Genomic DNA, 15,392 nt, shown 5'->3' on the forward strand with positions numbered 1-15,392 from the left:
CACTCTCAAACACCGTCACTATGAAGGAAACAAGCTTTACCAAATACAAAAACGCCATCAAGGCACTTCCTCGAGAAGTTTTCAACCGGCAACTATTCTTGACCGCCTTCACGTTTGCCTTGTGCGGGTGTCCAAAGGGTAAGTTCATATTGTTCGCCAGCTCTCCGATACATGTTTACTGATGCCACTGTCCTGTTCAGGTTGGGATGAAGGCTCCGCGGCATCCATTACTCAGCTTCAGTCTTTCAAGAGGCAATATGACCTCGACAGCGAACTCGACAGCGAGACGATTGAAAACCTGGTATCCTTTGTCAACATCGGCGCTGGTGGCGGAGCGTTCCTATCCTTCTTCCTCAACGACAAGCTCGGTCGGAAGCAGTCAATGAGGCTCTATCAGACCATCTACATCATCGGGGCCCTGGTCTCCTGCTTCTCCTACGGCAGTGTTGGTGCGCTCTATTTCGGTAGAATCTTTGCGGGACTTGGAATCGGCGCCTGCACTGTTGTCGGCCCCATGACGCTGGCAGAGATTGCACCGAAGACCATCCGCGGCTTCATGACTCTTTGGTTCAACATGGCCATGCTGCTTGGCCAAGGACTGGGCATCTTTGTGGTGTACGGCTGCAGCGTGCACATCTCGGGAGCATTGGACCTCCAGTACCAAGTCCCCTGGTTCGTCCAGACCTTTGCCCCGTTCATCGGCATCGTCTGCTCCTTCTTCATCGTCGAGTCACCACGGTGGCTTGCAATTCGATGTCGCGAAGGGGAGGCTCTCGCCGCATTGTGCACTCTACGAGGCCTACCTGCCGATCACCCGACAATCTTGGAGGAGCACAGCCACATTGTCCATACCGTGGAGGATGAAGGCAGACATATCGGATCCAACGGGTTCCTTGCCGTCGTGAAAGAAACGTTCCTTGTGCGCTCCAACTTCCGCCGTGTTCAGCTCACTGTTATCGCCTATATCCTAGCCCAATTCTCTGGCGCAAACTCTGTTACCAACTACCTTCCCACAATCTTTGGGTTGATTGGAGTAACAGGCCGGAATACCAAGATCTATTCTTCAGGGCTCTACGCCGTCGCGAAGCTGGTTTGCACCATAGCTGCCTCGCTCTTCTTTGTCGACATGATGGGACGCAGAAAGTCACTTCTGATTGGTGTCACTGTCCAGATGTTCTGCCACTCCTACCTCACAGGCTACCTCAACGTGTTCCGTTCCGAGGGAAACTCCATACCCAAAAGCGCATCTGATGCAGCTATCGCTGCTATCTACGTCCACGCTTTTGGTTGGGCTGTCGGATTGTACACCTTGCCTTACCTCTTCGGAGCCGAACTGTGGCCGAACCGCATTCGATCGTTCGGTGGTGCACTATCTCAATGTTTCCACTGGCTCTTCTACTTTGCCATCACAAAAGCGACACCCAGCCTCTTGAGAAGCATGGACGTCTGGGGAGCGTTCATGTTCTTCGTTGGTTGGTGCATCATAGCTCTAGTGTATACCTTCTTCTTCGTGCCCGAGACAAGTGGACTTAGCCTTGACGACATGGATATTATCTTCTCGCGTCCCATCTATAAGATGCGTCACCCTCTTTCCGCTTCGGGCAATGATATCGAAAAGTGAGTTGGCAGCCTCTTACAGAATATCTGAGTAAATAGCTAACTCTAAAGGAGTGTTGGTGAAAAGGATCATATTTCAGCCGACTCTGGTCATGTGGAGAATGCTAAGAGGTGAAACCCATAAGGGTTAGATTTGACGTGAACGAGGTGTTTTGGGGAATGGAGCTGGCTCGTTGATGATGCAGACAATGTTTGATCCGTCGGTGTCGTTGTGCTCGGTTTCAGATGAATTCTTTCTGTAGTGATTTCTTCGGTGCGATCAAATCCTCATGGACTGGCAACGGGGGTGTAACAACTACTGCCTAGACTTCTCTTGTTGTCTCCAAAGGGAAGTCGCCCCCACTATTGCAAAGAAGACATTCATCACCTTTTTACACCTCAGTAGCATCAAGACTCAAGGTTCTAACACATTAGCGTAACAGCATAGGTCTAGTACGGAAGGTTAGAGGAGTTAAATACCACTTAAGAGGTAGAATATCCTTTTATAATATAATAAGTAATGATTGGGATTGTTTCTGCTCGTATCTATATTATCTAGGGGAAGCAAATAGCTCTCTAGGGTTGTCGACCATGATTTTCCTCCAAGTATCCTCACTCTCTGACCAATTCCGTAGTGATTGCAGGATTTCAGCATTATCTATAGTGCGGAACTCTTCGATTTCAGCGAGTAGCGCAGCGTTGTCTTTGCCTGCTCGAGCTTTGCCTTCTCCGGTGTGCGGCCAGTCACTGGCCCAGATCAAACGCTCGGGGACTTCGCGGAACAATCGGCGGACTATTCCCTCTAGATCATCGTAGCAAGAGTCGGTCCGCAGCGAAGCACGGTATAGACCCGACACTTTAATCCAGGCTCGGCGACTGCGCGCCAGCTTCACAAGACTGTCGAATCCCGCCTGCGATAGTGCCACGTTTGGGTCAGCATTACCGCTGGCAATTCTGGAAGCGCCTAAAAGACCGCCAATATGATCGACAATAATCTCAACAGGTAACTGCAAGATGAAATCGTAGAGTTCTAGCAGAAGAGTTTCAGTGGGGGCTAGCCATAGACATTGACACGGGGGCCTTACCTGACCATACAGCAGCAGGGGCAAATACCTGAAGCCGCCATCCTGGAAGATGCTGTATCTTCTGGGATGCAGTAAGAAGGGTGAGCTTCAGCTGTTCCAAGTTTACACCTTTGCCCGCTGACTGGAGATTTACCCGCAGCCCACGCACGCCAACCTGGTGCATTTGCGCCAAGTCGGCATCGGTGACTTGCAGCACGTCAACTACTGCAATCCCCCGGGCTACAATCTTGGGGTTCTTTTGAAGTTGACACAGTGACTGCAACAAAACTCGGTTATCATTGCCGTAAGGCGATGGCTGAACGAGGACCAAGTTCAGCGGGCTGTCAGAGCTGTTGAGCGTCGAGGAAAAAGCGACCAGGTCCTTTAGAGGCGCATCGGCGGGAGTGTAGGCTCGAGATCCGTCATACGGTCCAACGTTGGGATCAAAAACGTGAACATGGGTGTCGAAGCTCCCTGCAGGTAATAGACTTGTTGAATGGGGCATGTCGAGTGGTGTTGCAAATATGCAAAAAATGACATGAGCTCCGTTTAATCTGAGAAGTAACTACGATTGCAGAACCCCATCCTCATAGATAATCAGTGGCTGATGTAGGTCGGGGGTGTGTCGGGGATCATCAAAGTACCACGTGATCGGAGGAATCCGATGGACATCCCCGCCACTTCGTAACCAGCACTGACGCGTGTTTCTAAATGTCCCCCTCCCGATTCTCCATCTTTCACTATCCTTGCATCAGCCAGATATGGACCCAATCGAAGCTGGAGCTCCCCGATCTCCTTCGGACAACATCGCCTCAATCCCGTCGGCAACTCCGCGACGGCATCTGAAGAGGAATTCGGCAGCATGCGAACGCTGCCGAAGGCGGAAGCAAAAGGTTCACCCTCTCCCCTCCCTGCCTTGCTTTGTGTGAGCATCGGAGCCGTGCTGACCAGCGTAAAAGTGTGATGGGAGATTGCCGTCTTGCGGACCCTGTCTCTTGGTCCAAGCTAGATGCATCCCCTCCGATAGACTAGTCATCCGCCCGGATCCTAATTGTCAATGTGAAGCGCTGAAGCAAAAGGTGCAGGACCTTGAGGGTCAGTTGGAGGCATTGCGCGCCGAGAGAAGCAATGAATCCCGCGGCTGCCTGGAACCATCTCAAGACTTTCCCCAAGAGTGCGGCTCGTCTGTCGTCGACCATGACGATCATGTGTACCGCGGTCGCATACTTCGTCCTACCTTCTCAGGCTCGATCTTGGAACCCGCCTTGCGAGGCAGCCCCTGGCAGCTCTGGGCCGCCGACCAAGACAGTCAATCGTCCCCCACCCCGGTGGACCTCATCGGCGGTCTTCCTGCTGTCCAGTCTGAAGGTCTAGTCGAGATATTCTTTACAAATCGATGGCCGCAGCTACCAGTTCTTCACAAGCCAAGTTTTATCGAAAATGATTTCCTTCCCCTGACAAAAGGCGAGCCGGGCCGTCCACTGTCACCTTTCCGAGTCTACATGGTGCTTGCGATAGCAAGTGCCGAGACAAGCAACTTCAGGGGAGCACAGCAGCAGCATAATTCGCACAATAGTTTCTTCCAGACAGCCATCAGGGACCTTGATTTGGTGTTGGGAGCTGATGACCTGGATTGCATCCAGTGCTTGCTCCTCCTCTGTCTTTATGGAGCAAATGAACCCCAGTCAGTCAATATGTGGTATACGCTTGGGCTGGCCCTTCGCATTGGGCTGGGAATCGACCTTCATCGGGAGGAAAGCTCAAATGCCAGCCAGAGTCTGCTATCCCAGCAAATGGCTCGGCGTCTCTTCTGGTGCATCTACACTATGGATCGAAGCATGTCTATAGCAATGGGTAGACCTCTGAGCATCAACGACTCGGATATCACTGTGCCTTTCCCACTGCAGCTTACCGATGAGCAACTCTGTCACCCGGAGGCGGCCCCCAACATGGTGCAAGATCCTAGAGACATGTCGACCTTCTTGCATGTCATCAAGCTCCGACAGATCAATGCTGCCATCTATGTTTCGCTGCATGCAGCGTCGGGCAACACCACCAAAGATTACGACAGTCTAGATGCCGTCCGACAGGCTCATTACACCAGTCTCAACACATGGCTGGTAACAGCACCGCGCTACGGACCAGGTAGCTGTCTAGCCATGTTGCAAGCGGCAGAGTGGTTCCAAATCGCATACCATTATGCGGTGCTTTCTCTTTATCGCCCATCAAGAGTATTCCCCGTCGGTACAATCTCCGCGCTCAGACTTTGTGCCGATTCTGCCATAAGCCTCATCTCCTGCTACAATACTCTCTATGCCAAAAATCGAATTAGCTACACCTTTGTAGCTTTGAATTCGTTGTTTATGGCAGCGGTTACTATGCTCCATTCCCTGCGATCTAGCTCAGTGATACGCAGCGAGCTGAGTAAAAGTATTGCCGAGGCAAACATTGACATGTGCCAGAGACTTTTGCGAGGCGTGTCGAATGGGCGTTCTGTTGGTGAACGCTGTGCAGTTATTGTCGGGAGGCTCGGAAAGGCCACATTGGATGTTTTTGATCGACCTTCATTGTCTGATGACGAGGTTGATAGAGAGTTTATGTCATGGTTCGGGCTGAAACTACAGCCGTCAGGCCCCGGACAGCTTACTAGCCAAATAGGGCAGCAACTCACACCAAGCATAGATATGCCTTGGAATGACTTGCTAGTTGAGGGGTTTAATATTACAAGTCTTAATTACTTAGACTTTATAGTATAAGTAATATCTATAAGTATTATTATTATTATTATATTATATTATATTAATAAATATAATATATAACTAAGTTTTAAAAATAGTTCTTTATTTATATTATTTTTATTTAATTAATTACTTTTATATTATATATTATATTATATATTAATTTTAATAACATATATATATAGCTTGCGTGACAAACAAGTATGCGTGACACCTATACTGTCACGGCCTTAAGAAAGGTCGCCAGCACGTGACATAAGCGGGCCCCAGACTAACCAATCAAGGATAGATTACTCAGATCGCGCCATGATCCCAATAATCTAGATCAATAGGATCACTAGGTAATCCTTATGATCTAGCATATCACTAAAAAGTATATAGATATATTTATTGCACTTTCCTATATAGTAGCTACCTTAGCTATCAATATAACTTAGTTATACTTAATACCCTTAAGCATATTACTAGACGTGACTTATACCCTCTGCCTTAGAGTATGCCTCCTAATCCTCTGCTAATATAAACCTAGTATAACTAGTTTATCCCTTAGGAAATACCCTCTTGTCACATATTAATAGCTCTTATTCAGTGGATTACCTAGCATTACCCTAAGCAATACTATACTATCGCTAATATATCTAATAATAATACTCTTAGCACCCTAAGCACTAGCCAAGGTTAGCTACCTATATATAATATACCTCCTAGTACCGCGGAGATAATCACCGAGATCTATTAGCTCCGCGCTATAATTAACCAACTTAGGGGATAGGTATAGCAGTAGGCTATATTACTACCGCCGCTACTAGTAATTAACCCTATGCCCGCTAGGGATATTAGAGAAGCGATTAAACTACCTAAGCTAGTATTATTTAATAGAGATGCTAGGGATATTATTTTATTCCTAACTCGCTATAAGGGGTACTTTAAACTCTTTCTAACTAAACTTATAAGCGCTAAGGCAAGGGCCTTATTCGCGGGATAACTTATAGAAGGCACTGCAGCCGCATAGATAGAGCCTATTACTAGGGACTTCCTTTCCCACGAAGAAGTAGACTAAGACTAGGATACTATTAATATTTTCGCGGATTAGAATAACTTCGAAGCCGCCCTAAAGGACGCGTTTAGACTTATAAATAAGGAACGATAGGCAGCCGCGCAGCTATTTACCCTTAACTAGACTAAGTCCTACGCCGCCTACGTAGCCCTATTTAGGTAATTAGCCTCAAAGACTAAATTCGACGACGAATCCCTTATAGAAGTATTCTACCAAGGATTAAAGTCAGAGGTTAAGGACGAACTATATAAGATAGACCGACCTAATAACCTTAATAAATATATCGCAATAGCTATTAAGATCGACGAATGATAGTATGAGAGACGCAAGGAGAAGACCATAGAATAGAATAAGCTAAGAGGGGCGAGTTTTAACCCCTATTTCCCAAACTAATATTAATAATAAAATAACTACAGAAACTAATAATAACCGCGAAGAACCTCCTATAAGACGCACGCTAGACCTATAGAACTAGGAGTAGCCTAGTAAGGACCGAGGGATATTAAGTGCTATTACTACTATAAAAGAGGCCATAAGGCTAATAAGTATAAGAAGAAGTAACATAATATCTAAGAAGGATATTATAAGCCCCGCGAATAGCAAGCACTCCCCAAAGGTAAGAAATAGGTAAGAACTACCTAGGCAAATATAGAACCCTAGATAGCTATCTGGATTACTAGGATACTTAGAATAGCACGGATAGGATATAATAAAATAGGCTTATAACCTAAAGAAATCACTATACCTTACTAATCCGCCTACTTAATAAGGGAATAAGCCAAAGGTAATTATATAATTAGTAATACTATAGGCTAATAACTTTATAAACTAGTATTACCCCTAAAGGCCAGATAATTATACCTTATAGACCTAATAGTTTAGGAACTACTACTAAAACCCTATAGGGAAAGGGGCTAATAAGGAATTTTACTATAATAGTAAACTATCACTATAACTAGATATATTAAACCTAAGCAGGAACCCATAGCGCTAACCTCGGCTCAGTAACCCGCGGAAAGCTAATATAATAGAATACTATATAATAACTAGGCCGAGAAAATAAATAGATACTACGAACCCAGTAACCATAATAACTACTCTATGGGAGCATAGGCATAATAGGAACTTAATGCTATCTAAACCCGCTAATATAAGCGCGACTAATATATAGTGCTATAGGAAGATAATTATAAAATCCTCCTTAAAGAAGAAACCAATTAGTATTACTAGACTAGCTTAGCCGCATAGTTTGTTGGAGAAACAGAACACACCACACCACACAGCCAGATCTTCGCGAATTCCTTTCGTGACCTTTCAAAAGAGGGATCTCACACACTGTCTCGTGATCTCAATAACATAGAAAATAGTAAGGGCAAATGATCAATTGATAGCAATAATGATTACGCCGAGGAAGAAAGCCTGAAGCTCCCCTTTCTCGTCATGATCGATGAAGATGATGATGATGATCAGAGGCCGCGGCCTCTGACCTTTTTCTACGTACAAGAAATTGCCCAACGGCCCAAAACGGCTTAGCACTCATTTTCCCCAACTCACAGCTCCCCACGAGGCTTTGACACCTGTCCTCACGGTCCCAAAAGCCTCGTCAAACTTATCCCCCCCTACTTCACGTGTTGTTCCCATTGCGCCTCACCCAGCGCCGCGCCCGCCACATGACCATTCCAGATCAATTGATCAAGTGTCCCTGCTCTTCTGCCGTTTCTTCATCCTCTCGTCTCGGCTCTCTTTTGACACCGCAGCAGGTGTCCAAGGCTGGGCGGCAGTGGCCAGAATCTCGTCCCACTGCGAGGGTCTCACCATCCCGCCAGGGAGGTGAGTAGCGTAATTGCCGGTCAGCAATCGTTGCGTAGGCCGGCCACGCACCATGCCGAGCCAACTCTTTTCCCCTGGGTTGACTGACATGATCTTTGTCCCCGCCCCAATCGCCTTCCGCTTTGATGCAGCTTCCTCATCGGTCTCGTAGTCTGAGCAAATGAAATCTTCGGCTCCGCGGACGTAAGGTCCTTCTTCGACAACAAAGGGACGCCCGTCTCTAGTTTGGCCCCATCCGTAGTCAATTATCATTTGATCAGACGGACCTGGTGGCTTCTGTCCCGTAGTCGTGTCTTCCACACCCTCAGATGAGGAGGGGCTCCCGGTCTGCTGGTACTCGGAGCCACTGTTCGACGAAGGTCGTGGCCGCTTCGGAGTCCCCAGGGATAGATTACTGAGGGGCTTGCTTGGGGTCCAAGGCTGATCCTTCTGATCAGGAGGTGCAGGAGTCGAGGATTTGTCGGCTTGCTTCTGAACCCTGGGTCTTGGGCCGACCGACTTCTTCATCGGCTTCTTCGTCTTTGGGTCGGGCTCATCGTCGTCAGTCGGGACGACTACCCCCTCTTGGTAGATAGGGAAATTGTCCGTGATCTCCACGCCTCGGTCGGTATACCATTTGATCAGTTGCGCAGGGAGGTCAGGAAATGCGACTCCGGAGTTGAGGACTGCAAATGGCCCTGGCCCTTGGGGAATTTCCACCGTATTGCCTAGACCGGCCCGGGGAATTGAGATCAGTCGGTGGGATTGCCAGTTGCTAATGTGGCTGATATCCCCTCACATCTGCCGGCACATATCCTCCCCAGTCGGTGTAAAGCTGGTCTCGGGACACCGTCTGAGCGAACTCGACCGGACTGTAATTGATCACATCCGCGTAGAGGGATTGCCGCTTTACAAAGACCTTGCTGCGGGTGCTCTTGCGCCAGAAGTAACCGTCCTTGATCCCCAGCTCGTCAAAGATCATAGTCTGGTAGATGCCCTGAATCCCATCCAAGTTGTCATTGTATAGGATGTCTCTGGGCTTTCCCCCTTAGTCCACGAGTCCGGTAGCCAGTCACGGACCAATAGATCAAATGGTTGCGAGGGTACTACCTCGTTCCCGTCAATGTTCAAGGCTGTGGGGGGGACAAATCGTGGCCAACTCGCTTGAAGTCACTCCCACGAGCCCTCTAAGGGTTTGAAAGAGGCAGAACGTGCTGAGGAGACCGCATTCCCATCCCCCTCTCTGTGGAGTCAAGGGAATAGAATGGAAGTTGAAGTGGTATGGTTGACCGGCGCTTGCAAGGTGTTCTCGCCAGGCGATGGAGGCGAGCTTTGCACGGAGCTTCTGATCAGTTGATACAGTATCGAAGTGATAGAAGTCGCCCCCTGACCCTGTCCCATATGAATGTGGTGAAGTGCTTGTTGTACCTGAACCTGAAAAAATCCCACAAAGAATCTTTTTCCCTCTGCAGGCTTCACGCCACCTCCGAATCCCTCCAAAACCCATGTCATGGTTTGTTGGCACTCTCTCTGTAGTCATCGGGGAGGAATGGCGAAGGCTCCTCCCAGTCGGAGTTGTATTCTGGCTTCTTCGCTTGGATGTCGATTTCGTATCGTGCAACTGTAACGACCTTTTCGAGGCCATTCCCAAGCATTCGCAGTACCGCTGAGATCGAGTCATTCAGGAGCATCTCTCCGTCCTTCTCCAGGTCCTGGTGTAAGCGCCACAGAGCTAGCGCATGTTCCCCCCCATGACACATTGTAGGTGGGATTATTGAAGTAGTTCCTCTGGAGCTCATCCTTTCCGAGCTTTGATTTGATCAATTGGCGATCGTCTGTTGTACTGGGGTATTCGAAGGTGGCAGAGTCCCAGTGGTCCCATTCCTGTCGTGGCTGAAAGAAGGGCGGCTGCTCAGATTCATACAACTTCTCGATCGTATCAGGGCTGGTCTCATTCTTCTCGAGGAAGCTTCCTGCTCCTCCAAAGTGATTGACCCGAGCCACTAGGTAGGCCATCTTCCCTTTCTTCATGAACCGCGAGTGGTCAACGGGGGCGAAGAAGACGGTTGGTTGCGTGAGTGGAGGCATCTTGAAGGTTCAAAGTGTACTCGAGGGTGTAGAGTTGTCGCTGTGGGAAGGTCTTTTCGTTGATTCGTGTGTGGTATGCGCAGTGTATGGTTCTCGTGTAGTTGCGCTTCGTATGATCAAATGGAAAGGCGGTCGATCGGTCTTTTAAGCTCGTCGGTTCCGGGGTGCGAAGGGCTAATCCCAAGGTCGGTCACTGGTCTGCGCTGATCTCGCTGTTGTTGGATAAAGAATGTTGTTTTGTCAGGGGAGTAGATGCGTGCTCTTGAACAGGCGGAAAGGAGGCTTTGTGTTCTGATCAAATGGTCGGCGCGGGTGATTGTGAACAAGGAGCGGATGTGTCTTTGTGTCTCGAGGAAAGTGAATGAAGGGTCGGTTTGTGTGCGAGGTGTGAAAGAAGGCTGGTGTGTTGTTCTCCTCTTGTGAGGCTGTCCAGCTCTTTTGTTGTGTGCAGAGGGCGACTGTGAATCACAGCCTTCCACTCAGAGGTCACCTGAACACGCCGCTCCTCTTACTTCACACATTTTGACCTTACACGCATATAACTCTTGTGTGCTCCTCATTTTCTCATTCTCCTCTCTTTCAACTTCACCACTCTTGCCTGCGCTTTTGATCAATCGATTCACCATGTCTGCACAGACTCCTCACGAGATCCTCGCCAACAAGCGACGGAACGTCCTTCCCAACATTCGGACTCTCGCTCGGCCTCAGCTCTCTCACACTGACTTCCAGAGGGGCACCTCCTCTCAGTGGAGTGACCGTGGCGGTTTCAAGGTGACTCCTGCAGAGGCCCAGACGGCCAACCTCCCCAGGGCTAGTTCCCGTATCCTCTCTGCTCTCGATAGCCTTTCTGACCAAATGATCAAACAGGTCCACGAGTGCCTCAGGGTCTGGATCTGTTCTCGCTTCGCCCTTGACCGAGATGGCTTCCCTCTGTATGTCGAGCTCGCTTTTTGACGACACGGGCCGTGAGAACCCAAAGGCCATCGCGAAACGTTTCTTTGAGCGCTGCGGCGCTCCCGATGCTGTCATGAGAGAGCTCATTTCGCTGATACCGAATCGTTCCCTCCAGACCATCTACATCCCTGCCGACTTTGCCCATCCCCGTGGATGGTTCTTCAAGCAATTGATCACTCGCCCAGAGCACCGGAAAGCTCTTGGGATCGCCCTCCTCGGGTTCCGCAACCCCATCTTCTGTCGACACTGCTGCCAGTCCTACTTGACCAACATCAGCTGGAACAAGGAGCATATCCTTTACCCCTTCTCATCTTGCGTCTCGATCAAGGGTTTCATGGGCGGGAAGTGTGCCAACTGCGTTTGGCACCAGAAGCCTTGCGAGTGGGAGTTTCTGCCTGGGTACCAGCCAAAATCCGCCACTGAGGGTCCTTTGGACTGGCCTCTGCAGGGGAAGGATACTCCAAAGGATTCGTCCGATGAGGTTGGAATTGATCAATTGAATCGGGTGTCTTGTCCTCGCATTTCCTGCCTGTACCCTTCCGAGGATGGGAATCAAGAGCAGGACCGTCAGCTTCTCCAGGGGATGCGCCAACTGGCTCTTGATGAGAAGGCTGACCCTTCTGGGTTCTGGAAGGGGTTGGATTTTGGGTCCTAGGAGCTTTCCCGCTGAGGGATGAATTTTGAGCGTGGTAAGGAGTTGTCGTTTTTGCTTGACCAATGGTAGGGTCTGGCTTTGTGTCCATAGTTGCTTTCAATTGATCATTTGCCTCCATCTGTTCCTAATCTCCCTATCGAGTCCTTTGTCTAGTTTTGGTTGTCTTCTGCGGGCTTTGTGTCGAGCTTATTTCTCAATGAACAATAAATTCGAGTGTTGCGTCTGAATTGTCGTGGACTGTGTCGCGGTTGTCTCTTGCAGTGTCCCGCCTGTCCTGGACAGCGTCCTCTGTGTCTTGGGCGGTGTCTCTGGTGTCTGATCAAATGATCTGTGTGTCTCTCGTAAAATGAATGCCCGGATTTGTTGAAAATTCCGGTGGTTGTGTTGTGGTACTAAAACTTTCTCCTCCGTCTCGTCCTTCCCCCCACTAGAAACCTAAGGATCCTCACAGGTTTCTAGTGCCACCCCTCTTTCCTCTTCGTTTCATTTCAGAGGCTTTCATACTGAGCAGCTTGCTCAGCAGTGAGGCCTGGAAGTTGCACTTCTATGCGTACTGGAGTGTTTCTCCTCGGGTATGGCATCTCACTTTTTTTCGCCAAGATCCTCCTCCCCCACTATCTTCCTCCTCACTTCCATCATCGCTTGCTTGATCAACCATTTGATCATTCGCTGCTTTCTTGCTTCTCGTTACCCGCATGTTCTCTTTGTCTCCGCTTCCCTCTGAACTTTCTTTCTCCTCTTTGAGCTTCTTGAGGACTTCCTCTTCATCTGACTCCCCTTCCCACCAGCCATTTTCGTCCTTCACGAATTTCTTCAGGTGATCCCCATGGATAGATTTTGTGATCTCGTAACCATCAAGTGTCTCGAGCTTGTAGTGATTCGCCCCGTCATAATGTTTAAAGATACGAAATGGGCCATACCACTTGCGTGCCATCTTCATTTTTTGTCGACATATCATTTGATCGGGGAACGTCGAATCTCAATACCAAATCCCCAACCTTCAGAGGGGTCTTTCTCAACCTGTGGACGTTCTTCTCGTTCTGCTTCTTCGCAACTTTCGCCCTGAATGCACCAATCTTTTTGCCGCGCTGCTTCTACGTCTTCACCTTTTCTTTCAAGGATTCTGACCCTCGCAAGGATGAGGTCGTCTGCCGTAGACACTTCATCCCAATTGATCAATCGCCAAGTGGGAAGATCAACCTCCAGGGGGTACGCTGGCTCCCATCCGTGGATGAGATAGAAAGGAGAGTGTCCGTGTGGTGCTTTCGCAGCTGTTCTGTCGGCGAAAAGCGCTCTCTCTAGGTTGTCGTACCATCTTGGCTTCCCTTTTCTTTCCATCTTCCTTAAAGCCATCGAAATAGAGTAGTGCCCTCTCTCATTGATGCCATTAGCTTTGGGGTTATACGGAGACGTGACGATCTGCCGTATTCCCAATTCCTCGAGCAAGGGTGGAAATTCCTTCTTGAATTCGGGCCCACCATCCACTACTGCCACAGAAATCATGCCAAATCGGTAGACAAGGTTGGCCGCAAAGCGCCTCAGTGCTTTGGCCGTGATCTTCTTCAGAGGGATCGCTTCCACCCATCCTGTCATATCGCATCTTGCCTCCGCGAGGTACTTAAACCCTTGGTCTAGTGGCATATACTGGCAGTCGAAATGAACCTTGATCATGGGATCAAATGGTTTAGTGTGCTGGACGGCCTCTAATGGCCTCCAAGGAGCGTGGGCTTGACAGGTGGGGCAGCACCGTACTGCTTCGGAGACCTGGTTCCACATGCCATTCCAGAAATATCTCCTCTTCGCAAGGTTGTAGGTCACTTCCCTGCCCTTGTGACCGCTGTCGAAGTGATACGATTTGATCAACTTCTTCTGCATCTCCGGGTCATCTACCACCAGCAGAGGTGAATCGTAGTCCCGTTTTGCTCGCTTCCAAAGTCGTCGTCCTTGAACAAAGAAAGAAAGAGCCTTTCTTTTTGAACCATTGTAGTTGTGAACGAGTCAGCCCCTCAGGCTTCTCAAAGGTGCACAGGTATTTGGCTATATCCCTATGCTCTTGAGAGTAGACGCCATCCAGGACGTCAGGTTCCCCGTTGACGTGAACTATGTTGAGGTGGAGGTCAACGAAGTCTTCAATATCTCCTTCAACTTGCGCGTCCAGTTGATCAGATGGTCCCGCATGCTTTCGTGACAATCCGTCAGCCACGCGGTTCTTCTTTCCGGGTACGTGTCTGACTGTAAAATCAAAGAGAAGAAGGTAACTGATCCATCTCAAGACGAGGGAACCGGGCACGTCGTCTGCTTTGCCGTTGATTTGGTGGACCAATACTTGCGAATCAGTCTCAAGGACAAAGGGAATGCCATAGATCATGCCCCTAAGGCGGCGGAAGGCATAGAGGACCGCCCTGCACTCTCTCTTTGTCGCGTCGTACTTAGTTTCGGCTGGGTTCCATAATCCGGATTCGAATCGAATTGGTTTCCTTTTTCCCATCGATCACCTGCATTAAAACGCATCCCCCAGCCTAAAAGGCTTGCGTCGACCATGAGGATCACCTCCCCAGCTTCCTCGGAGTAGTTAAGAGTGATAAGGATCGGCGGTGCCGTGATCCTCTTCTTCAATGTCTCCATGGCCTCTTTTTTGGTCTGCTCCCCAGACAAACTCGGCGTCTTTCTTCAGCAGATCCGTCAAAGCCTTCGCAATCCATGCGAACCATTTGATCCATTGGCGATAGTATCCCACAATGCCAAGGAAGGACCTTACCTCCCCCTACGTCGAAGCAGTCTTCCCACTCCAAAATTTTCACAACCTTCCTCTCTTCTGGCTTCCTCCCGTAGGTCCCACAGAGGTAGCCAGTAACCACTGCCGTTTTTTCTGCAAAACTGAGACTTCTGGCCTGCAACCGTGCAGCCTGATAGCTCAATGTTCACTAGCACTTTATCGAGGTTGATCAAGTGCTCCAGAACAAAGCGGCGTATTCCTGGGGCTGCCTCCTCCCCACCGTAGTCCGTTGTAGGTCCCCTGACGCAGATATCGTCTAGGAAGGACCGACAGACGTCAGGGATCAGGTCTCTCAAGATTCGGAGGATGTTTCGGGTGAACTGGGCGACTGAGTTTGTGGCTCCTTGCGGCAGCGTGCACATTCTTAGTAATCCAATTGGCGTCATGAAACTAGTCAAGTCTCTGCTGACCTCCGCTAGTTCCATCTGATCATATCCTGAAAAGAAATCCAGGAGTGACAGCATCCTGCACATGGCAAAGTCTGCAGAGAACTCATCGCAGCCTGGAGGGATAAGGCTGTCCCGTATTGTGTGTTTGTTCATCAATGTAGCCGAATTGATCAATCGAAACTGACCGTCCTTTTTCTGAACAAGGAAGAATGGGTTCCTATAGGGGCCATGACCTTCTTCGAGGATTCCTCTCTCCATCCGGGTTC

The 15,392-nt window shown here is 49.2% G+C and overlaps 2 protein-coding genes and 1 pseudogene across 3 annotated transcripts, besides 1 other annotated feature; 2 read left to right on the plus strand and 1 right to left on the minus strand.

The window, feature by feature from the left end:
• Positions 1-20: 20 nt before the first annotated feature.
• On the plus strand, positions 21-1,732 carry NCS57_00800500 (putative transporter; the record flags this gene model as incomplete). The annotated part of the gene is made up of 3 exons (XM_053057836.1): positions 21-138; positions 201-1,617; positions 1,669-1,732. The coding sequence occupies 3 exons, from the start codon at positions 21-23 to the stop codon at positions 1,730-1,732; spliced, it is 1,599 nt and encodes a 532-aa protein (XP_052911667.1).
• Positions 1,733-2,213: 481 nt separating this feature from the next.
• NCS57_00800600 lies at positions 2,214-3,165 on the minus strand (annotated as a pseudogene). The gene is made up of 2 exons: positions 2,682-3,165; positions 2,214-2,626 (listed from the first exon to the last, which is right to left on the minus strand).
• Positions 2,214-3,165: a sequence feature.
• A 256-nt stretch (positions 3,166-3,421) lies between these two features.
• NCS57_00800700 (uncharacterized protein) lies at positions 3,422-5,163 on the plus strand (the record flags this gene model as incomplete). The annotated part of the gene is made up of 3 exons (XM_053057837.1): positions 3,422-3,553; positions 3,620-4,805; positions 5,123-5,163. 3 exons carry the CDS (start codon positions 3,422-3,424, stop codon positions 5,161-5,163), a joined length of 1,359 nt encoding a protein of 452 aa, XP_052911668.1.
• Positions 5,164-15,392: the final 10,229 nt, after the last annotated feature.

This window comes from Fusarium keratoplasticum, chromosome 6 (genome assembly GCF_025433545.1).
Source record: "Fusarium keratoplasticum isolate Fu6.1 chromosome 6, whole genome shotgun sequence".
NCBI classification, from domain to species: domain Eukaryota; kingdom Fungi; phylum Ascomycota; class Sordariomycetes; order Hypocreales; family Nectriaceae; genus Fusarium; species Fusarium keratoplasticum.